The 23,708-nt window shown below is 47.4% G+C and overlaps 1 protein-coding gene across 2 annotated transcripts in view; it reads left to right on the forward strand.

Moving 5' to 3' along the window:
* The first annotated feature begins 8,589 nt into the window (after positions 1-8,589).
* Positions 8,590-23,708, forward strand: part of ATP9A (ATPase phospholipid transporting 9A (putative)) — a 113,548-nt gene continuing 98,429 nt past the window's right edge. The window contains exon 1 of one of the 2 annotated variants that reach the window (XM_033094602.1): positions 8,590-8,743. In XM_033094602.1, the coding sequence (XP_032950493.1) occupies positions 8,676-8,743 (68 nt within the window). In that variant the 5' untranslated portion in view covers positions 8,590-8,675. Of the gene's footprint in view, positions 8,744-14,329; positions 14,365-23,708 lie in introns of those variants that run through there. The other variant, XM_033094604.1, reaches the window with a different exon arrangement.

Below are 23,708 nucleotides of genomic sequence, written 5' to 3' on the forward strand. Positions count from 1 at the left end.
CAGATGCCACTTTCTTCCTGAATGCCAGGAGAGGTGGACACCTGAGCAGGGAACCTCAGGTGACTTAATTTAGTTTGCCAGTGCCTACTCGATTGAAGAACTGGGTTTTCATTCTTAAAGAAACTCATGGAAGGGCGTGTTTCTTATTATAGGTTCACATACTAAATTTTTAAAAAATTTCCTTCATGTGACTTATGCCAAGTAACTATGAAGATTTCCCCCCACCCCCGAGTATTGCATGAAGGCTACCAAGTTGGAACAGGCACGTCCTGGGTATGAAAGCTTTAATTTATCTACCTCATTTCTTTTTTTTATTTTTGTAGCCTTAGTCTCTCTTTTCCTATTTGATGACCCCTGAAGTGTTCCCAGGCCCTGTCTTAAACCTAAGAGTTGATGTATTGGTGGGAGCAGCTGGATCTTCAAGATGTTTATGTGATTTTTTTTTAATCCCCTTTTTGTATATGTAATATTAAGCAAACGATGAAACGTTGCTTTAACGGTTTAACGAGGAAGGAGAAGGAAAGACCACTCCTCTTTGGGTGGAGAAGTCTTTCCCCCTCAGTGTGGACATGTAGATCAAGACTTATCAAAAGTTTGTCTCTGAATTAATTATTGCACCTGACTTTAGGTGCGCCAGATTTTTTTTTTTTTTTTTTTTTTGCCATGTTGTGCCTTTCCTTCTGGAATTGTAAGGTGAACACAATAATAGTACCTGTTTACCCTGTGAAGTGGATATTGTTACAGAGAACACACCGGAGGCTTTCTCACTGTTACGGTAATAACGCCTTGTGAATGTATGATCTATGGAAAGATCCCTGTAGTTTTACCTGCTGATGCTGACTGTTGGAGAATAAATTTTGGATATTTTTTCCCCCATCAGGCGTGTATGTATGTTTTTCTGGTAGTTTCTGCTCTAAGTTTGAATCCTTACTTGGTGCCTCATGCAGCTCCCCCGCAGCCCCGCTCCCAGGTCCTAGAATGAAGGTGCCCATCTGGTTACATCCATGCTGGACCCATGTTTCAAGCACACAAAACAGCTACTTGCCGCTTGGTATCTTTCCTGTTTAACACATAAAAGTTTTGTTCGAGTAATCTCATGCTAGAAAACTTGTGCTTGTGTTTGCTTGGGACCCTAGAGGATTTATGCCCTAACTACCCTACGTCTCAGCCCATCCTAACCTGACACACACCACTAAGTAGAGAGGCACAGGTTAAGGTTAAAAACCTTAACCTAAGGTGAAAAACCATCTCATACGTATGGGTTGCTTAGAAGGGAAAGGGCTGAGAGGCACACAGGAGGTGGCATTTGATGGCAAGGGAAGATTCTTAGAAATAGTCGTGGGCAAAGTGCTCACTGGGGAAAGATCAGGAAACGGAAGACCAGGTTCACGTCTGGACCCTGTTGCCCACGGTTCTGTTTGCCTTTGTGAACCCGATGGCAAAACCAGCATCAGGCCCCAGGACAACCTGCATGGATGTGGACTCCAGAGCGTCCTGGAGTGTATTCTCTTGACCTCCAGGGAAAGGCTGGAAGTTGTGTTCTGATGACCTTTGACCTGCTGTGAGCTCTGCATGTCAGTTTCCTTTGCAAATGGAAGTCATCACCCCTACCCGCACAGCCCCCCACCCCCAAAGATCTGTCTGTCCTTTGGCCTCTACTCATCTAAATTTAGGGTGAAGCAGCCACTCCACTAACCCAATCCTTTCGATAAGTGAAATGGAAGTACCTCATTTAATATGCCCTGGTCCCAAGTGTCAATACAGTTTTACCTTTTTCCCTCTTGATTACTAATTCAGTTAAGTTTTGTGCCTTTCTACATTCGAACGTGTGAAAAGTATTTTACTTAAGAAAATTATACTAGATGTTTCCCCCTCTCCAACATATGTTAGACATCTTTCCAAGGTAAAACCTGTTTTCTGGCTAATCCTTTTTAAGCATCTGCAATAACACAAAGACGTTTACTTAGCTATTGCTATAATATTCCTGTTTCCCTCAAATTGTTAGTAATTTTGATCATCTTTGTGGCATAGTTTTTCTTGCACTTGAACTAAGGTGAAATTCCTACTTGAGGGATTGCTAGGACAAAGATGATGAATGTTCCTGTGTGTGTTTATATGTGTGTCCACAAGTGTTGTCTTCTCAGCCCTAATCTTGGAAGCCCATTCTGGAAGAGTAGGTTGTGATGTGAGCACACCATCATCACAGTGCAGCATCTGAGCTGATGGAGCCCAGAAGTTCAGCAATACAGCTGCTCCAGAACTTACCCTTTTAACATAAGACCTGCCTGCCTTCCTATGTCTTCCTCTGCATTCCGTGTATTCAGAGCTCTGCTTCTGATAGGTGATGATTTAAGGGAATCTCAACGTCTTGACTTTAGAATAAACAGCCAGTTATGTCAGTTATGTCTCAGTACAACTGGGGGGGATGAAGAATAAACTTCCACCTTTACCCGTTGGCCCTCTGCCTTCACTTGGCACCCCTAGAACCTGTTTAAAAATGTGTTCTGGGAAAGAAATTGTTTGCATGGTGTAGAAGCATTTGGATAGAGGGCCCCCTCCAGGCGGAAAAGTTGCACCCTGGGTGGGTACAACTTACCCCAAGAGCCATTGCTAGTGGGATTGGCTTATGGGGAAGTCCGTTCACTCATGTCTGACAGTGCCAGGTTCATTCAGGTGACCGTGGAGCTAAACCACAACAAGGAAAGTACTGAAGTATCTGCATGTTAGCAGGAAGCTTTTCAATAGAGTTTCAAAGGCAACTCCCACAGCAAACATGACCTGTTTACAACTCAGCAGATGGCTTGAGCCCAGACAGGAAAGTTAATGCGTGTCAGCGTATAGAGCAGGGGTGTCCAAACTTTTTTCAACGTTCTTTTACCAACGGCCACGTGTGGTAAAATACACAAACAGCCTCGAGGTGAAGTACGTATTGCCTCACCTGGTTTATTTAAGTAAATATATTTTTGGAATTTGCTGCGGGCCAATTAACAATGGATTGCGGACTGCAGTTGGCCTGCGGGTATAGAGGAAGTCCAGAAACAAGAAATTCCCCTGGTATAGAGGAAGTCCAGAAACAAGAAATTAATAAGGAGATGCTACAGGAACATTTCACATCGGTAAAGGATGGGGTCATGATGAGATAACTGGTCCTTTATTTGGGAAAGAAGTCCCAGGTCAGCACTTTGGCTGGATGCCCTAGGGCAATATGATTTAAGGAACTTCACATCACCTCATCTGCAAAACGCATGTTGGATTCATAGCATTATGGTGCGATTAGTCAAGAGCATGAAAACACAATCTGGGGCATAGGAAGCATTCAAATAGGGTAGCCATCACTTTGGCTCAGAAAACCAACACTGCCCTGCATGGTTAGGCAGAATTGGTCCCAACTCTGGATCAGGTGGATTCTCTAGGTTCAATCCATAGAGACCCATGGAGGACGTCGCCTGGGTCCGGAGGCTCCCATGGTGGGCAGTTCCTTTATCTTGAAGATAACGTTCATTTTTCTTTGCAGCTCGTAAACTAGGGGAGCATGCCGGCAATAGCACATTTCATCATTCCCTGATCGATTGCTTTAAAATGATAAAACTACCAAAAAATTAAAAGGGAGGCTAGTGGGGGTAATTTTTATGTGTCTTCAAATAAGGTCACATAAGCAGCAGAGTCTTTCAGCAGGGGCTCCCACGTTTCATTGATTCCTGCAGGTACATTTTTTCCACCACTGCCACTGGACAAACACCCCAGGACATTCAGATGCAGGTGGGTGGAAGTTACACAATGAGAGAACCCTGCTGGGTCTAGTCCCTTCCTGGGTGTTGGGGAAGCCCGTTTTGGGCCCATCAAAGAGCTGTATTTGGCTGAACCCGTGTTTCTGATCTTATAGAGATTCAGGTCAGATTAAGGTCAGAAACTCTACAGCAGCTAATTCACACCTTTACTTGCTGCTTCTTGGCATCACTGATTTATTTTTATGGATTCTGTACCCGTTATGTATTCATTTAAAAGGGGCATTTTTTCCAGAGGAGAAAGGATGTTTCTTATGGAGTAATTATCCTTGGTCCTATCATAAATTCCCCTAGTTCTGTTCTCTTGTTTCCAAACAAAGTAATTAAGCACTTAACTAAGGAATGCCTATGTCTTTTTTTTGTTTTTTAATTTGCTATTATTACTTATACATAACAAATACATCTCTGGCCACCTATTTTATTTTCTTAAGTTGCAAGCAGTACATTACTCATGAATGGCAGAGACTATGTCCATTATTTATCTCTCCAAAGTATCCAAAAGTGAATGAAGCTTGAACTGAGAGCAAGGGAGTAAGTATAAATTTAAAAGTGAATTACCTAAGAAAAGCTGGGAAATATTTGAATATAAAGTTAAAGTACATTTTACCGTAAACTCACTGTTCAAGTGGCATGAGCCCAAGTAGGAATTATGATTAGGTAGAATTTGTATTTTTTTTTAAGCTGAGGTATATTTGACATATAAGTCACTAGTTTTAGGGGTACAACATAATGATTTGGAATTTGTATACATTGTGAAATAATCGCAATGAGTATGAATGCTCATTTCTGTTCAAAGAAAATGGGTTGGCTTTGAAAGCTGTCAAAGTCCTAAAAAGCCCAAAGAAGCAATTTCTTTTGGTCAAGTATGGCTGTTGTGTACGGATTTATGTTCTTGGTACCCATGAAAATTCAGACTTTTGCCTGAAAAGAAACAACAACAAAAAGCCCGGGTCCTCATCCCTTTGCTGTAACCATTTCCAACTATTTCTAAATACAAAAAACAACAACAACAAAAAACAAGCATTAGTTAAACTAGGCTAACATAAGACCAGGAAGTAAATTTACCTCTCAAAAGTGGGCTTCACAATTGAGATGATAAGACCTTGCCAACGGTGTTCAAAGAAAGCTTCAAGCTCTATTTAAAAGTCCAAAGGATGTTTGGAAGTGACCCTGGGAGAAGGACAACTTCCCAAATAACTTGCATTTCTTCTCTTCTGTTCTTCCTATCATTTCCACCCTCCAACCTTTTGTAAACTTATTGTTGTAAGCAAAGAAAAAGTAAATGGAAAGGAATCCTAGTGTTCTAGGCAGGAAGCAAAGGATGCGAAGGTTTATTTTATCCTAATGGGATAACTGGGGCGGGGGTGGGGGGGAGGGTCTTTAAAAGCAGTGAAAGAAATGACCTATATCTGGTGGGAAGCTATAGGTACACATGGTTTGAAGAAGCTTTTCTTTCCCCTTCTATTTACTTCATTTGTTTTTGTTTTTCCCAATGCTTGCTTACTACTCTGATGGCTTTCAGGCCATCCTGATGGGAGAAATTATTTTTATTGACCTCCCTAAAGGTCCTGAGTAAATTGTCCTGCCAGAGACCCACTCTGCCTTCATCCCATCACTGCCCCTGCTCGGCTCCTCTCCTGGACCCTGCTGCTGATCCTAACTCACTCAAGCATCTGGATCTCTCTCAAGATGAGATAAAAGCCTGTAAGTGCCTCTCTTCCAGGGGCACTGCCTTGCTGGTAAGGAGTCTTTTAAAAAGTGTCTGCTTCAACCATTATAAAAGTGCACTGAAGAAAATTTGGAAAATGCAAAGTCAATAAAAATTACCCCTCTCTTTTTATAAGAAAATGTTATTACTTTTGGAGATTAAGAGGGGGCTCTCTGGTCTTTAAAAAATGTACTTATTTAAAGAAAAACACTGTAAAAGTGATACATGTTCACTAGAAAAGAAGTAGAAAATACCAGGGGTGCCCAAAAAAATGTATACAAGTGGACACTTTGGTCAATATTGTTCAAGCAGTAGTTCACCATAATCAGAAGTGTCTGGACGCTGATGGGAACTAATCTGAGCACCTCTCATAACTGCAGAAGTCAAACATGACTTGTATTCATCTTTTGTTATCAGTATGTAGTGAATATTACAATTTTAATACAGTTTTCCTTTCTTAAAATGTGTATACATTTTTTTGGCACTCTGTGTAGGCAAAACAAAAGGAAAATTTCAAGATTCAGCTGGATGTTGAATCTTGTTGTTTTCTTTGCTTACCACACTAATGCAAAATATTAATAATAAAGGAAACTGCTGAATTTGGGATGGAAGGTGGATATGGGGCGGATATATAGAGCGCTTTACTATTTGCTCAAGTTTTCTGTAAATGAATAAAAAATATAATCAAATTATTAAATTATATTTAATAAACCTACCTAGAATCTTTTTGTCCAGCAACATCTTATTAATACTATGGTATTCATTCTTTAATTCAGGTAAAATAACATTCTTGGTGGTGGAGGAGGAATTGCAATGGCTAACCTTTGATGAGTGTTTACCATGCAACATACATTCTACTAAGCGCTTTCTGTGTTCCCATTACTGCATTGAATTCTTACAACAACCCCGTAATAATAACCCTTACAGAGTGCTTTCTCTGTGGAGGCACTCTTCTAATTGCTTTATGTACACGATGAACTCATTTAATCCGCCCAACAATCCAATGGATCCCTTTTACAGATAAGGAAACAGGCCCAGCAGTTTGTAAGTTGTCTCTGGTTCTACAACTGGGAAGTGGTGGAAGTGATATAGGATCCCAGACGAGGAAGCTACTATTATTACTCCGTATTTTAGAAAATGAGGGCACAGTCGCATGTGGGTAGCCACAGGTGGGCTCCACAAGGGCTTGAAGATATTCAGAATCGGGATTAGTAGGTGCCTGGAGTGTCATAACTGATTCAATTGGTCGCAGGAGGCCATTTGTCCTGCCCTCTAGAGCAGGAAAGAGCAGGTCTGGAGCCCAGCCCAGTTCCTTTCTAGCTGTGTGGCTTTGCACAGGCCTCTCTGAGATTCTATTGCCTCACCTGTAAAATGGGTATGATTATTTAGACTTAGCTGGCAAGGCTGTTGGGAAGATTAAATGTGTGTTTTAGGTGCTTGATAAAAACAGTAGCTCATGGCTTTTGAACCCCAGCTGTTTCGGGTTTGGGGTCCCTGGGTTAAAGGGTCACCATCTCTTTTGCTCTTTTTTGTTAGCCTGTGTGGTAGGGGAGTGGACGAGAGGATCTGAGGTGGGTAGGGTTTGAGAGGGGACAGGTGATAGAGGGTGGGGCCTACTCTGATGCCATAATTGGGGCGGGGGTCAGGGTGTTAACCATTTCCTCCACTCAACAGGCATTTTCTGAGCAGCACAGACTCTGCCATATACAGTCCTAGATGTAGGAGAGAAAGCAGAAAGCAAAGCAGACCAGGTCTGTTAGCTGAAGAATGCTGTTTTCCTTTCAAAGATGCAATGCAGCAACTCCTAAGGACACGCTTCTTTTCTTGAGGAACTTCATCAGGACATGAGATAAGTCACACTTCTTGGTTTGGAATCCGCCCAGCTCCTCCTTCCTTCACCCAGGGACCCTGACACAGAAAATTGGTGGTTTCACCCTTATAGCAATCATATTAAAAGGCACCTGCACCCTACATGAAATATACAGATGTAACTACGGACTTAAACGTTTACTTTAGTTGCCCTGGTTTCTTTTATAAGGTGTTACATTTAGAGGCTCTTTAATTATGTACGGATTTTTGACTTCCCTCACTCCCTTCTTTCACCACTATTCATTTTCTTTCCGTTCTCAAAATTTTACCAGGCCCTTGGAAAGTTAGTGGATCCTGGACACTGGGGGAGCGTGTGGGAGCGAATGAGTGTGGACGTGGGTCTGGGTGAAGGAGTTGGGGGTGTGTGTGAGGTGTGAATTGTGGTTTGAGTGATAGAGAGGGGCCCATGTATAAGCCCCCGAGGTAGATAAAGCGTGAGAATGAAAGTGTGCAGGTGTATGTGTGCATGTGTGATTATGACTCTCAGGGATCCAGGTGTGAGTGAGGGTGTGCAATGGGGAAGGATGGCGGGTGAGGGAGTCTGCAAAGTGGAGGGAGGTAGGGTGTGCCCCTCTGCGATCGTGATTCCTGGGGGCACACGTGTGTGAGGCCTGAGATCCAGGGTGGGTACATGAGGGTGACTAATGGGGAGTGTGGCAGGGTGTGTGTGTGCAGAGGTGCGTGTGTGATTGTAAATGTCAGTTGTTGGGGAGTGAGCATGGCAGGTGTGTGTGCAGGGGTACATGTGTGATTGTGAATGTCGGATGTTGGAGAGTGAGCGGCTGAGAATGAACGTGTGTGTGTGCAGGGCATGCGTATGAATGTGCATGTTGGTGCAAAAGTGAGCATGTGAGAATGTATGTAACGTGATGGGATGAGTGTGGCAGGGGCTGCGTGAGTGCTGGCGACTGTCGGATGCCGGTGGGGGCGCGGTGGCCCGGCGCGCGCGCGCGCGCACGGCGGGGCGTGGGCGGGGGGCGCGTGGCCGGGTGGGCGCGCGTGGGGGCGGGGACACTGCGGCGGCGGCGCGGACACAGCCGGCCGCCCCCCCTGGCTGGCGCGGGGCGAGCGGGCGCATCGCGGAGCTCGGGTCCATGGTGCGCCCGTGTCCGTCGGTCGGGCCGCGCGGGCGGCTCCGCGCGTGGCCCGGCGCTCGCGAGCTCGCCCCCTCGCTGCGGGCCAGGCCCGCCCGCTGCCGCCGCCTCCTCCCCCGGGGCGGCGCGGCGCCGGCGGGTGGCGGCGCGGAGGCCGGACCGGGCGGCGGCCCAGGCTGCGCGGGGGGCGCGGCAGCCAAGGCGGGAGGCGCGGGCGACATGACGGACAACATCCCGCTGCAGCCGGTGCGCCAGAAGAAGCGGATGGACAGCAGGCCCCGCGCCGGGTGAGCGGGGCCCGGGCCGGCCTCTTTGTCCGCGCGCGGCCGGAGCCTGGCGCTCGGGCGGGTCTGGCCGGGCCTGACAGGTTGGCCGCGCCAGGCGCCGGGAGCCCGCGGCTGGAAGGGCAGGCGGGGAGGGGGGTCATCTCAGCTCCAGCCCCGGACCGCGTCCCCCGCGCGACCCAGTTCCTTTGGGCCCAAGGGCTTGGCTGCCTCGCGCCCCCGCCCACCTTCCTTTAGAAACACCGAGAAGCTGGGCCTGCCCAGCGTTGTTTACAGGAGCGCGGAATTAGGATCGGCCATGCCTTTTGACCGTTGTATTGTTTCCTGATTTCTCCTTGTCGTTGTGATTACGATTTGGTTTATAGCAAACCGTGCTCTGCGCGTGGAGCAGTCGTCGGGTGTCCCGATATGCTCGACTTTTGGGGGTGGGAGCATCGGCTCCTCCGCGTGCCCGCCGCGGGGTCGGGTCGCAGCCCGGAGACGGCCCCTTTCCTCTCCGGCCCGGGGTGGACCCGAACCAGCAGCCGCAGGGTGGTGGGAGGGGCGCCTTCTGGTCTGTGGGGGCGCGGGGGAACTCCCCCCGTTCCCCACAATCTAAGGAAAGGAGCCCCCTAGCAGGCGGGGCTTGCCACCTGCTGTGGCTTCCCCGCTTTGGCAGCCCCGCGGCAGCCGAGGCGTGGGCTTCCGTCATTCGGAGAGGGGACGGGTAGATATTTTTCGTCTTCCTATTCGGAGATGGCAATGACCTGTTGAGGTTTTGAGGGGCTGTGGCACTGCCTGCGACAGATTTACCGAGTGGTGAGGGTTGTGAGAAGCTGGTTAAAATGCAGATTTTCAGGCTCCCTCCCAGACCCGCCAGTCAGAGTTGGGGGGGGAGGGTGGGACCTAGAAATGTGCATCCCCCAGGCTTCCCAGGTGAGGCTGAGGTCCCCTGAACGCTGAGAACGGCAGCTGGGCGGGGCTGCAGCCTCGGACCCGCCCTTCCCCTTATCGTCCAGTCCTTTCTGGCACTTCCCTTTGGCCACTGCTTCTTGCGGCGTCAGTTGCTTGGTGCACGGGGAGGGGAGGGTGGCTTCATCAGGTGTCGTGGAAATAAAGAAAAAAATAGAAAAAAAGGAATGATGCCAGCTGCCATTTTGTGGGGTCTTCTGTCCCTGTCTTCCTTGAATCTTCCGGGGAGGAGGCCTCATTGATGTAACACAGGAGGAAACCAGCACAGCCAGGTTAAGGATTGCTGGGAAGATGCTGCAAAATGGAGGTTGAACTCAGGATCGTCTGACCCGGAGACAGATGGTCCTCCACCCCTTCCTTCACTGTTCTGCGTTTGAATCTTGACGACTCAAGGCTAAAGAATGATCAACACGAGCGCCTTGCCGGGAATAGTGCTTGCATGTCGTGTACATTCTCAGTACATATTTTAATAGATTTATATGATCATTGGACTGTAATGGTTAGTTATTAATTCATGCCCCAAACAATTATGAAATGCCTGGTATGGGCAGGGTTCATGCCACGTGACTGGAATGCAAAGAATAAGCACAACCTGCCCAACAGGTGCAGGTGTCCTAACCTTGGTTGTGCCGTGGAAACACCTGGGGAGCTCAGCAGTTGCCATCTTAGACCTTTGAAAAAAGAATCTGTTGGGGGACCTTGGTATACCTATTCAATTTTTTCAAAGCTGCTGGATGATTTTAATGTGCAGTTGTAGATGAGAACTTCTGATTCACTGCGTGAGAGAAAATGCAAATAATTACTTAAAAGTGGTAATCACCATGCTAGAAATACGCACGGTGAATATGGGGGCCCAGAGGGAGTGGTACAGACAGAAAGAAAAAAAAAAAAAGATTTCTGTTTGGTGTTTGGAATGGAGGATCACACCCCCTTTAGAATTTGTCACTTTGGAACTAATTTATTTCCTAAACAGTCACATGGATTCAGGTTCAAATCATGTATCGGAGAGCCAGGCATTTGTAGTTGTGTTCTTGTATTTAGTCTGCATTTTTAGGAGGAGCCACGGCAAGGTGGGAACTTTGATATATGGAAAAACTTTGGAAGCAAAGTGATGGTGAAACTTCCTGAAATGTAATTGGAGGGGCGAGTTAAAGGAAGAGGAAACTCCTAGGTGACATATCAGGCCCTGCCGGGCATTTGAGATCAAATGGCTCCGTTTTAATCCTCCTAGTGACTGTGAGTTTTGGGAATTAATTTCCCCATTTTATGGACCAAAAAACTAAGATTCAGTGATACCAAATAGTTGGCTGGAGGTGATAGTCATTGTGAAGGGTGGATTTCAACCCAGTCAGCTCATTTCACCTAACGGCTCTAAGCTGTAGGATGGTTTGGGGTTTTTGTAGTTAAAAGATCAAAAACATGGGTGGGATGCGTCCCAGGAGACAGTGTCACTGCGATTGAAGGATGTCATGTTGCCTAGGCCTGCAGTCTGTTTGCTGGAGGAATGCCATGGCCCCCACGCACATTCTCTCTTGAGAAAGTTCCACATCCTGCTGTTGAGAAAACTACTATTGCTGTGGTTTAGTTAGGAAACAAGGCATTTGCCCCATATTGCTGGAAACCATTTTCTGACGTCACGTGCTTTGCTTGTGGCTGAATGGAGTTCCCTTCTTCTGGGTGAAACACCAGAGATTGGTTATTGGGTTTGGGAGTGGAGCCTGGGCCCAGGCTCCACTCCTTACCAGCTGTGTGACTTGGGAAAATTACCTCTCTGGGTCTGGGTCTGTTTTTTCATCTATAAAGTGGGAACACACACACACACCTCTCAGAGGGTTGTTTTGAGACTCAGTCTATGTAAAATTTTAAACATGAAGCACTCAATACACCTGAGTATGTACTGGTGTGGTGGGCAGAATAATGCCCCCCCCAAATGTCCACGTGTGACCTGCGAATATCTTGCCTTACATGGCAAAAGAGACTTGCCAAATATAATGAAGTTAATGATTTTGAGATGGGGAGACCATCCTGGAAGGTGGGCCCCTGTGTACAATCGCAAACATCCTTGAAACGGAGGCAGGAGAGTCTCAGAGCTGGAGAGACCGGAAGATGCTAAGCTGCTGGCTTGAAGATGGAGGCGGGACCAGGAGTAAAGGAGTCCAGAAGGCATCTAGAAAAGTCAAGGAAACAGTTTGTCCTCTGGAGCCTCCAGGAGACAAGCTGGTACTGCCATCACCTTGATTTTAGCCCCACGAGACCCGCTGTGAACTCCTGACCCCCGGAATTGTAAGAGAATAAATTTGCGGTCATTTCTTAGAGCAGCCGGGGGAAGCTCATGCAGAGGGGTGTATCCTATGGGCCTGGGGACCGGATTCTCTCACTGGGCTTCCTATCCCAGTGAGGCCGCTGGGCTTGGACAGGGAGCCACCTGCCTGGGGGTACAGCAGCGGCATCTCAAGGCTCGAGGGTGCAGCATTGAAGCCGAGACGCTCGCTGCATGGCTCCTATCCTGATCACTGAGGAGGAGAAGGAGGATTTCTTTAGGATTTGCAGGGTTTTGCTCTGAACTAGTGTTTTCTCACTCATGCTACAGAATGAGTGATGTTGGAATTTTTTTTTTTTTTTAAACCCTTGTTTGATGGGTTTAAACTCAGGCCCAGAAAGATGAAGCAACTATTGGAGGCCAAGAATGCATGGCAGAAACTAAGAAGAACTCAAGTGGTCTGACTCCAAATGAAGAGAACTGGGGAGGGTTTCTTAGAGCAGCCAGGGCTGACAACTGGAAGGCATTTGTTTGATCACTTCTGTCCCTTTAATGCCATTTCCCCGAGCTTATTTGTTTCTTTGTCCCTCCAGTAACAATGAATTCTTCTTCTGCCAAGTGACCGCAGGATAGAGGATTTGGGAGTGACAGTTAAGGTAGATAAGGTTTTGAAAACTGCTGTAAGAGTAAAGATAAGAGTGTCGCATGTAGGCTACAGTTTTAAATACTCAGGGCAGGATGCTGGCTGTGTTGCTCTGTGGTTAAGAGTTTGGATTCCAGAGTCACACAGACTTAGATTAATGAGCAGTTTTGCCAGTTTACTACTTGTATAACTCTGTGCCACTATCTTTCCCCCTGTAGGCCTCAGTTTCCTCTTCTGTGAAATGGGGACACAGCAAGAATGCCTGTGTGGTTGGGCATAATGCATGCAAAGTAGCATATGGGCCCTCAGAGAACGTCTGAAATTGTTCTCAAAGGCTGGAGGGTGGGTACTTGTACTGGATGACATCATCCCTCTTCTTTCTTGATCTTTGCAGAGGGTCTAGTTGAGTTAGAACTCTGGCTGGGAAATGGCCACAAAGGACTCGACTCTGGTAGAAGCTATCGCAGACCTCAAATTGCTAAGTGTCTAGTGACAGGGCTGCGGCAGGCTGTAGCTCCTTTGCAGTGGCCCTTGACCCCAGGCCAGGACCCCAGGCTCCATCAGTGATGTGGCTTTCACCGTGGATGGGAACTAAGAACAAGAATGCCACCGCAGGAGGCTCTTCCTACAGAAACATTTATTGCATGGACAGGTCTGAACTTTTTCATCGAAGCTGCCTCTTCTGATCTGTGGGGTTAGCGTGCCCTTTGTCTTTCGAGCTGGTGGAGGTTGTCTTCGGTATATAGTGCAGTTGATGGTCATTCTTCACTGTAGTTACCTTCTGTTGAGTCCCCTCTAATGCTGAGTCAGTGACTAGTGACCCATTGCCCCTAGGGAAACGCCAGGGGTAGGTGCCCGCAAGCCTGCCTTCACAACGTTTGTGTCACCTGATCACTGCAGACCCTTGTGTTAGGGTATATTTCTGTTTAAAAACGCCATATTGGGTATAGGTTAACACTGAACTCACGACCAACAGCAGTACAGCGCATGCCTGAAGGAAGCTTATCTCGTGTTTCCTCTGAGGCATCACCTCCCTCCTGCACTTAGGAACACTAGCCAGCACTTCGGCCCTGTGCTGGGGGCCATTTTAAATGGTGAAATCGCTAACAGAAAGCACACAAATGTGAAAAACATGTCACTAAGTAGAGAGTGAAAAGGACACTTGCTTACAGCAGGAGAGCTGAGCCAACACGCCAGGGCGTCACCTTGTTTGACCTCCACCGGGAATGTGTGTGGGGTGATTCAAATGTTTTGTGCTCTGCCCATTCGTGAGTGACCACGAGAGCGCTGTGGGCATAGATATTGAGGTTGCAAATTTTAGGCAGTAGGTGAATTTGCAAATACCGAAACCACAAACCGTGAGGATTGACTGTACACTGTGTGTGTGTGTGTGTGTGTGTGTGTGTGTGTGTGTTTTCTCACTGTCTTTCTGTTGATACAGTGGAAATGGTGTTTTGCATAGAGCGTATAGGAGTGTTTGGGGAGGGTGTGGGTGGATTGTGCTGGTGGGTGAGATGCAGAGACCCCAGCCCTTCCCTTCTCTATGGTGCAGTGGAGAATAACATAAACAGCTCTGCGCCCCCTTGGAGGAGCACATTCAGAACAAGCCCTGGCAGTGGCCCATCGGGAAGTGCTCTCTGTGTCCCCTGCCAGCCAGCCCAGCTGCACTTGTGCCATCCATTTCCCGTGACAGAGTCCCTGTCACCGGCCCAGCCCTGTGCTGACTACTCACAGGCAGCGATGCCGGGGGATGTGGAATTACAAACCCAGGTAGGGACGCCGAAGGGTAGCATGTGGATATGGGAGCCAGGTTTGCTGGGGCTTCCCGAGGAAGGCCAGTGAGTCGAGGCCCTGCCTGCCAGTCCCCAAGGAAAGAGAGTGGCCATTTGACCTTGAGCTCAGCCACACAGGCAACAAGTTAGAAGGAGAAGGCCGGGCGGTGAACAATTATCTTGGGACTTCAGTCTGTCACTTTTCAGGTCATTCTTTGAATAGCTACCCAGATGCAAATGACGAAAGTCATTAATTAGGGCTTGTTGTATTTTATGGCTCCCTTTAGAAATGGACATGAAACGGCCCCGGCTTCACTCCTGACAGTGAGTGGATTCTGAGTGGAATCTAATTCTGAAAGAATTTAGAAAGAAAAAGACTAGTTGTAAAGTTTACGTCGATGACTTTTAACCTAAAGAGTTAGGGTGGTGCTGATTTCTTAAGCTAGTGTCTGTTTTCTCTCCTTTGCATGATTTTGAGAGATTAATACAGGTGTTCAAAGATTAGCCTGTGGGAAATGTCTCCAAAGATCACTGTAAATGGCTCACGGCCAAACATTGAAAGGTTAGCAGTTATTTTTATGGTTCCTTCTATTTGTTCCAAGTGATACTTGTTTTTCCTTTGTAGCAGTGATAGAAGTTTCCTCTTAAGATACATTTAAGAAAAAAGAATATCGAGTTACAGAAAAGTATGAAGTCAGTAATAGTTCATCAGGTTTGTAGGTGGCTCCATGTCATGCCAACTGCCACTTAGGAAGCGTTGGTCTAGGCCTGTGCTAACATGGTGCTGTCAGTCTAAAAATATAATATTACTACAAGGTGAAAGACATGGGATAATCTGGTTGTGCCGATAGATGAAATTTTTTTAAAAAAAATTTATTTTGCCAAGTTATCTATGAAAACATGATTTTTAAACAGTGCTTAGTTTACCAGGTAGATTGGAGATCTTAATGTTGCTTTTGTCATTGCCTAAACAGTTTGAGGGATTATGGGAGAGCACAGTTGGAAGTGGTCCCATGGAAGGAAAGGCTTATTGTGGGATTTGGGGAGAGAGTGGACTGGTTTCTCTTGCCTCCTCCCAGTGAGATCTCTGTGGCATTTGCCAAATGCCAGGGATGAGCCTGTTGGCTGTCCTCCCTGCAGAAGAAGCAGCGTGAACAGTGCATCCTTCATAGAACCGGACCTGGCAGGATCTCCTGTCCTCTGCTGGGCCGTCTGGTGTGACACAAGGTGAAGTCAGACGTGGCCTGGTTAGACCTCAGGATTCTCAGCCTTGGCACTGTTGGTATTTTAGGATAGATCTTTCTCTGGTGGGGGCTATCCCGTCCATTGTGGGATGTTTAGCAGCGTTCCTGGCCTCCACCCACTGACTGCCAGTAGCACCCTCCCTCCATTTGTGACAGCCAAAAATGTCTCCAGACATTGCCAAGTGTCCCCTGGGTGGGGGTGGGAGTGGGAGTGGGCAAAATCACACCTGTTAGGAACCACTGGACGAATGGAAGGAATAGGCACTATGAACGGCCATGTCCCTTGTTACCTTTTTAAGGTGACTCATCCTGTCTTTAAAAAGAAAAACTTGTTAGGCAAGAAATTCATGTTTAGACTCTGGTTCTTAGCTATGAGTTCAGCTTTCTGATTTAATAACTAAGGAAGCCTTGGGCTGTTAGAACACTTGGGACGTGTTATGGGCCAACTTGTATCCTCCCCAAATTCATATGTTATAAAGTCCTGACCCCCAGCACCTCAGAATGGGACTGAATTTGGAGAGAGAGCCTTTAGAGAAAAGAAGTTAACAAGAGGCCATTTGGAAGGTCCTAATTCAGTCTGACTGGTGTCCTTAGAAGAAGAGGTGAGAACACAGAGAGACACCAGTGGTGAGAGGAAGGGCCGTGTGAGAACACAGCGAGAAGGCAGCCGTCGACAAGCCAACGAGAGAGGCTTCTGAAGAATCCAAACCTGCCAACGCCTTGATCTTGGATTTCCAGCTTCCATTTGCTACTTGGCCATAGAGGCCCGTTTGGATTCTTACTGGCGCCCAGCAAGTTCTGCATCACCAAGATTTCGAATGTTTTGAAGCAGTTGCATTAGCTGGGGCTGAGCCTTTGTCACTAACATGTCACAAACATCCCCCCTGAGTAGCAGCGGGGTGTTTTGTGCCAGATGATGGTGTGCTCGGGGGGGATCAGGGATTGCTGGAGAACGACCCCTGCACAGCCAAGCCAGAGAGGGCCCTTGTGGCCCAGGAGGGAGTGGACCCCCTCAGAGCCCTGGCCTGCGCTCCATCCTTAGCTCTGGGGCCCTGCACAGGGCTTTCAAGCACTAGAGTTTTACTGTTTTCCATTATGAAAGCAGTAATTTCTATTACAGAAAAGTAGTGGTTCCTGTTATAGAAAGATGCAGTCGCTGGAATTATTTAAAGCCCTCCCTGCTATTCTTAACATTGAGGTATGTTTCCTTGGATCTATATTTTTATCGAATGGCTATTAAGTGACATCATTTCAGTTCATTTTCACTATTATAAATTAGACCTTAGTCTAGAGAGGGTATCTCGATGCATGAACTTTCTCCTGCATTTTGGAGACTTTCCACAGGCTAGAATCCCAGTTCACTGGGTTAAATGGAACATGTGGGCTTTCAGGGACTCTGACCTTGTATTACAAAGCGGCTTTCTGGAAGGGCTCTGCCATTTCACACCCTGTGAAAGCCAGAGTCGCCCCATGTCCCAGGGTTAGGATACAGGTGATGACCTTCTCCACCTTCCATTTTCATTTTGCCTTTTGCCCAGTGTATGCTCACGAGATGGGGAAGGTTTAAAAAAGAGAGAGAGAAAGAAGTAGAAACGCATGCTTTTCTTGCTCTGTCTACCACCAGCTGGGCTTCCTGTTTATTAATGAGTGAGTTGGGTGGGGGCGGAGGACATGCTCACTACACAATAAATGCTCTGTAGATGGACTCAGTGAACTTAACCCCTTTTGATGGCACGTTTGGTTGTCATGTAAGATATGTTCAGGAGTCTGCAAGCACTCAATACATGTTTGTTGAGTGAATAAAAGAGAGTCTATATACAGTGTCTCCTGACAAAGCTGTGAGTAGACAACAGGGCCAACTGCAGTAAGGTCCGGCTTCCCTGCGAAGGGTGGAGGCTGGCTGCACAGTTGTTGGAGCCCAGGGCAGCCTTCCCCTGCAGCAGTGATGTTAGGAAAGGTACGAACATGCTACCTGGTGAGTGCCCTTCCACACCTGAGCTGCCATTGTGATGTTCCCTAAATCCCCCACTGCCTGTTTCTGGAGGGACAGGTGTTATATAACCTCTGGTGTTTTTACAAGCACCCTTGGAAATGGTTCCCAGGGCTGTTTTAGTGCCAAAGCCACACCCGAGGTGGAACCTGCTGTAGCCTTGGCTGCTGCCCAGGTCTCCATGGGTGCAGGGGAGGAGACTGAGTCGGAAAGGAAAAGGGGTTACTAGCAAAGGTGATGGCTCCCCAAGGCCAGGGGTGGCTGCTGAGGATCTGGAAGGGTTGAGAGTGGGGGGTTCCTCCTGGCTGTATGACCTTGGGCAAGTGAGTTCAGCTCTTTGTTTTGAGGACTAAATGAGTTAATGTACGCAGAGCGCTTAGATCCCAAAGCTGGTGACCCCTGGAAAGCACGATAGCGGTGTTAGCCATTGTTAAGGCCAATGATGGGTTGGAGGGAGGATCCATATGGGCCTGGGCAGTGCCACTGGGGACCCTTGGTGTGTACCTGCTTGTGTCCCCGTCCTTTGGGTTCCTCCCCAGGTTGCTGTCTAGACAATTCAGAGGCGGCTCTCAGATTCTACCGTGGGGTGAGGTCTCCGAACGCTGTGGTTAAGAGCGCTGGTTCTGGGGTCAGCCTGCTGGGCTCTGCCCACGGCTGGCTCTGCCCCCTCCTCCAGTTGCAGGACTCCCCAGGGTGCTGTTTCCTCATCTGCGGGAGGGAGGGCGAGGAGGAGGACTGGAGCAGCCTGGAGGATGGTTATGAGGAATCCGGGAAGTAATTCACACTGAGGCCTTTGCCACAGTGCCTGGCACATACTGGGTGCTTTACAAATGCTCTTGCTTATTGTTTTGGTATCTGAGGAACTGCCTTCGATTTAATCATTTAATTCCGTTTTCTGGCGTTTTATGGGCTACGGCTGCCGGCAGATGACCTAGATGAAATGTAAGTGCGTGAGGTGAGGCAGAAGATCCCTGAGTGCGGGGTGCCTGGGGCAGGTGAGAGGCCCAGGAGACAGTCATCAGCCCACGCAGAGCTCTGAGCACTGTCTGTAGATGAGGCCTGGGGTGTGAGGTGAATGGTCTCTGGTCTCTGACCCACGAGCTCCTGGCTCAGATCCAAGGCTGCAGACTGAGAGCCGTGTGCTGTCTGGGCAGCAGCGTAGGGGTCTTTTGTTTCTACATGTCAAAGTTTAATCAGTCACAGTTCAATATTTAAAAGGTATAGAGGTGTGCACACTGAAAACTCAGTCTCCTCCCAACCGCTCCGTTCAGCTGCCCCTCCTGAGGACCAGTCATCAATTCTTTCTGGGTCATTCTAGAGAATTTTAAAGCATTTATCAAAAAGAGCCCATGTATTTATTCCCTCCCTCCCTCCTTTCCTATCCGGACACGCACATAGATTTTTCCCTTTTTTTTCAATTGTTAATATACCTTACAGAGTACAACATACTTTTTCCACTTAATAATATACCCTGGGCTTGTTCCATACATATCAGTACATAAAAAGCTTCCTCACCCGTCCTCCCCCTTTAAATGGCTTTATAGGATTCCAGTGAATAGAAATAACACACTTTATTTACCCATTCTTCTGATGGGCGTTTAGGTTATTTCTAGAGGTTTGCTATTACTGGCAATGTTACGGTGAATGGCCTTGGACATAAAGTCTTTGTGTCCATGTTAGAACAAACGTGGGGATATTTCGAAGGGGGTTCGTTGGGTCCTAGGGAATGTACTTTTGTAATGTTGGTAGTTCCCATCAGCTTGCCCTCCCTCCACATAATACTGAGTTAGGCCCCTCCCACCGTGAAAGGGCCTGTGTGCCCGCCCACCCTGACCAATGCAGGTGCCCTGCTCTTTGATGTTCATGCTGAATAAAAAAAATATCTCAATGGGGGTTTTGTTTGGCATGAAATGTAAAAGTTGACCCAGTGCCAGCATTGAAAACCTGAACCTGTGTGTGTCAGAATCTGTGTTTCGTCGTCGTCTTGAAGAATTGGATGGCCTTTTGCACTGGGCTTGTGTTAGGAACAGATCCTGACAGCAGCCGGGGGCTGCCACTTCCTTTCCACAGTGTGCTCCATCCCCGTGGACCCAGAGTTTATTTATTTTTATTTATTTATTTATTTATTTATTTATTTATTTTTTTTTTTAAAGATTTTATTGGGGGAGGGGAACAGGACTTTATTAGGGAACAGTGTGTACTTCCAGGACTTTTTCCCAAGTCAAGTTGTTGTCCTTTCAGTCTTAGTTGTGGAGGGCGCAGCTCAGCTCCAGGTCCAGTTGCCGTCGCTAGTTGCAGGGGGCGCAGCCCACCATCCCTTGAGGGAGTTGAACCAGCAACCTTGTGGTTGAGAGGATGTGCTCCAACCAACTGAGCCATCCGGGAGCTCAGCGGCAGCTCAGCTCAAGGTGCCTTGTTCAATCTTAGTTGCAGGGGGCGGAGACCACCATCCCTTGCGGGACTCAAAGAATTGAACTGGCAACCTTGTGGTTGAGAGCCCACTGGCCCATGTGGGAATCGAACCGGCAGCCTCCAGAGTTAGGAGCATGGAGCTCTAACTGCCTGAGCCATCGGGCCAGCTCCTATTTATTTATTTTTTAAAAATATTTTATTGGGGAAGGGGAACAGGACTTTATTGGGGAACAGTGTGTACTTCCAGGACTTTTTTTCAAGTCAAGTTGTGGTCCTTTCAATCTTAGTTGTGGAGGGTGCAGCTCAGCTCCAGGTCCAGTTGCCGTTGCTAGTTGCAGGGGGCGCAGCCCACCATCCCTTATGGGAGTCGAGGAGTTGAACCGGCAACCTTGTTGTTGAGAGCCCACTGGCCCATGTGGGAATTAAACCGGCAGCTTTCGGAGTTAGGAGCATGGAGCTCCAACCGCCTGAGCCACCGGGCCGGCCCCACCCAGAGTTTATTTTTGTTCATTTATTTTTTTATGTTGCTTGCTGGGCTTCTGTAGATTTGAGGTTGCTGGTCCAGTCTAGAGAGAAACCGGTGAGTTAAGTCTAAGGGAAGGCGGAGCTGCTTCCCCTTCTCTTTGGGAAGAGCAGAGGTGGGGTTTGAAGGGTGCGAAGATGAGGGATGGGCTTGCCCGAGGCATTCTGGTGTGAATGAGTCTTGCAGATGGGTTAGGGGTTGGAATAAAGTGGACCAGAGAGGGAAGAGAGGGAAGATCTGAGCGCGCTGAGCTCTGGAGCTCACCTGCTGTGTCTGCAGTCCATGGCTCCATAAAGGAGGAGGACCTGGGATGCAAAGGTAAAAGGCTGAACTTAAGTCCACAATTACTGAATCATCGTGGGGGTGGGAAGCAACATGAGTCATACTTTTGTAAGAGTCATCAGTGCACTGCTGAGCAGAAAGAGACCCATAAGGAAAGAACGTAGGGCAGGAGGAACAGGGAAGGCAGCGGTTCCCACCATCCATGCCTGCGCTCTCCCCCCAAGAGAACCAGAGTTAATGGTCTGGGTGGGGTGTGTGTGTATTTGTTTCCCAGTATTTTTCCCCCCAGGCATATGTTAGCATATGATATTTTAATTAAAATGTAGCATAATAAATTGCATACCGTTAGCGTTATGTTTTCTTCCTCCCACTTCATCATTGGGATCTGCCAGTGTGTGGCCTCATTCTTTTATTGCTATGGGTCCATTGTACAGAGTGCCCCTCTGTCATGGGCATTTCCAGGTTTTGCTCTCTCTCCAGTGCTCCTGCGAGCGTCTTCGTGCATGTCCTGTTGCTCCCCACTCCCTCCCTGTGTGGGTATAGGATGCGTCCCTCCAGGTAGACTGGTGAGGTCAGTGGATCTGAGCTGTTCATTTCAAGAGAAGTGGCCAAAGTGACTTGGTTGTTTTCACCAATATAGTCCCATTTCTCTTCTATCCAGGACCGTTCCTGTGGCCAGAGATGTGGTCACACCTCTGTGAACTAGCTTCCTTATTTGGATTCTTTCTGACTTTAGTTTTTACACTATCCCAGTTAAAAACAAAACAAAACAAAACAACAACACAACCAAACAAATTAGCCACTTAGTTGTTTTTAGAATAAAGAGTAAAAGTTTTCCTTCATACCTCCCTTCCACTTTTCCCATCACCCCTCTCTTCTTCCCCCTAGGCATCTGCGCTTAACAATTTGGGTTCTAGCCTTCTAGATCTGCTGTCCAATAGGGTAGTCACGAGCTACATGTGGCTGTGTAAATTAATTAAAGTAACGGAATGTATTTCAATTTTACATTTTGAGTACTCAGTAGTCACATGTGGCTAAATGGCCGCTGATTTGACAGTGCAAATACAGAACATTTCCATCTCCGCCGACACGTATGGGATGGTGCTGCCGTACACCAGGGGTCTCAAACTCGGGATGATTTGGGGATGGATCATCATCCTCTGTGTGGGACTGTCCTGTGTGCTGTAGGATGTGCCGCAGCATCCCTGGCTTCTACCCACTAGGTACCAGTGGTACCTCCCTTTCCCGTACCTGCAGTGTGACAACGAAACATTTCTCTAGACATAGCCAAGTGTTCCCAGGGTGGGGGGGCAAATTCACCCCTCTCCCCCACAAATGCACAAATGCGGTAGACTGTTTTCTCCATATTGCTTTCAATTTTTCTTTACATATTTCCTGGATCTTTGCAATGTCAACCCTGAGACTATAGCTTCCTGGACTCTGGCTTCAGGAATGGTTGGTGCGTCATGCAGGCAATTCAAATATTTACCAAGTGCCTGCTGATTGTGGTGGCACCCAGAGCAGGGATGAGTGTTTCTTTGGAGGCCAGCTCCTTGTTACAGTAGTTCCCTTTTCCAGAAACATTGTTGTCTTGGCACCTCCCCCGATAACATTTGCTTTTCCCTTGCATTCCAGCTAGATTGTGTGAAGCCGCTCAGCATCTGTCAGCAGGCTATCCGCTGTCAAAACCTTCGTTTGTTTTAGCGTCAAAGCATAAGGAAATCCGTTCTGGTTTTCCTTTGTTTAAACGGTCTAAGCTAGAAGCAGTGTAAGCTAAATTGTTGATAGCCTTACATCTTAACCTAGTTGAATAGCTAGCTGTTGCTATCAACAGGTGAGAAAATTGTTTCACGTTTTCTTTTTTTGTCCGGAAGAATAACTTGAGAAGTAGTATCTACTGTTAATTGTATGCCTGTTATGTGCTAGGTACTGTCCTATCTATGCCTTTCATATGTAAAATTCTTAATCCTCACAGTCTTCTTATTGTCATTTTACAGAGAGAAAAAGTGGGGGTCATAGATGAGTAGCCCAAAGGCACGTAGCTGGTGTGGGGCAGGTGCTGGGATTTGCACCCAGGTTTGTCTGGCTTGAAAGCTGGTGTTTCTTCCTCTAGTAACATGGTCCTGCTTGTTTGAAACTGTGGCTCTCACTTGTTACTTCTTTTTCAGCCTCTCTGTTAATTTCTCACTCTTAGGGATTCTGTCATGTAGTCCATTTCCCCAGTCTGTCTAGAACATAGGGTAGGAATTACTTGGGCCTGGCAAATGACGGCTCAGTTTGGTATTAAGAAACAACAGTAGCAATCCATGACATCAGGATGACAGCTGCCACAACGTAGCTCTGAGCAGCTGCTCCTCTCAGACCTTGGAGGGCTGATGTCCACCCACGAGACAGACACGCTGTGGTGGCAGCCGAGTGGAAGAGATTCACAGCTTACAAATCCAGATGTTGAGATGGAGCCTAGCTGCCACCTCTTCTGTTTGGACAGATTGGGCTGTGGGTAGGGGTGAGGGGAGACTTGGTTACTTGTAAATTTGCCACTGAGCCCAAGGTTTCTACTGCAGGACAGTAGTTCCCAAAATATGGACAGATGATGGTTTTAGGTGTTGTGGTGGGTGCGATAAAATCTTAAGTAATTCATGGACAGGAACTAAATCACACTGAGACATGTAGCGAGACACTCACTTCCTTTTTTCATTTTCCTTCACTATTTCTAACTCTGTCAGGGCCCACTTTTTAACAGCAGACACCTGCTAGTGTCTTCATGCTTAAGAAAGGAGAAGCAGCAAACAGGCAGAGGTTGCAGGCTCAGAGCCACTGCATCCAGTGGGAATTCATTCTGTCACATTGTTTTCATCGTGCTGATTCTGGTGGGTACTTTCCGTGTAGGG

Source organism: Rhinolophus ferrumequinum, chromosome 23 (genome assembly GCF_004115265.2).
Source record: "Rhinolophus ferrumequinum isolate MPI-CBG mRhiFer1 chromosome 23, mRhiFer1_v1.p, whole genome shotgun sequence".
NCBI lineage: Eukaryota > Metazoa > Chordata > Mammalia > Chiroptera > Rhinolophidae > Rhinolophus > Rhinolophus ferrumequinum.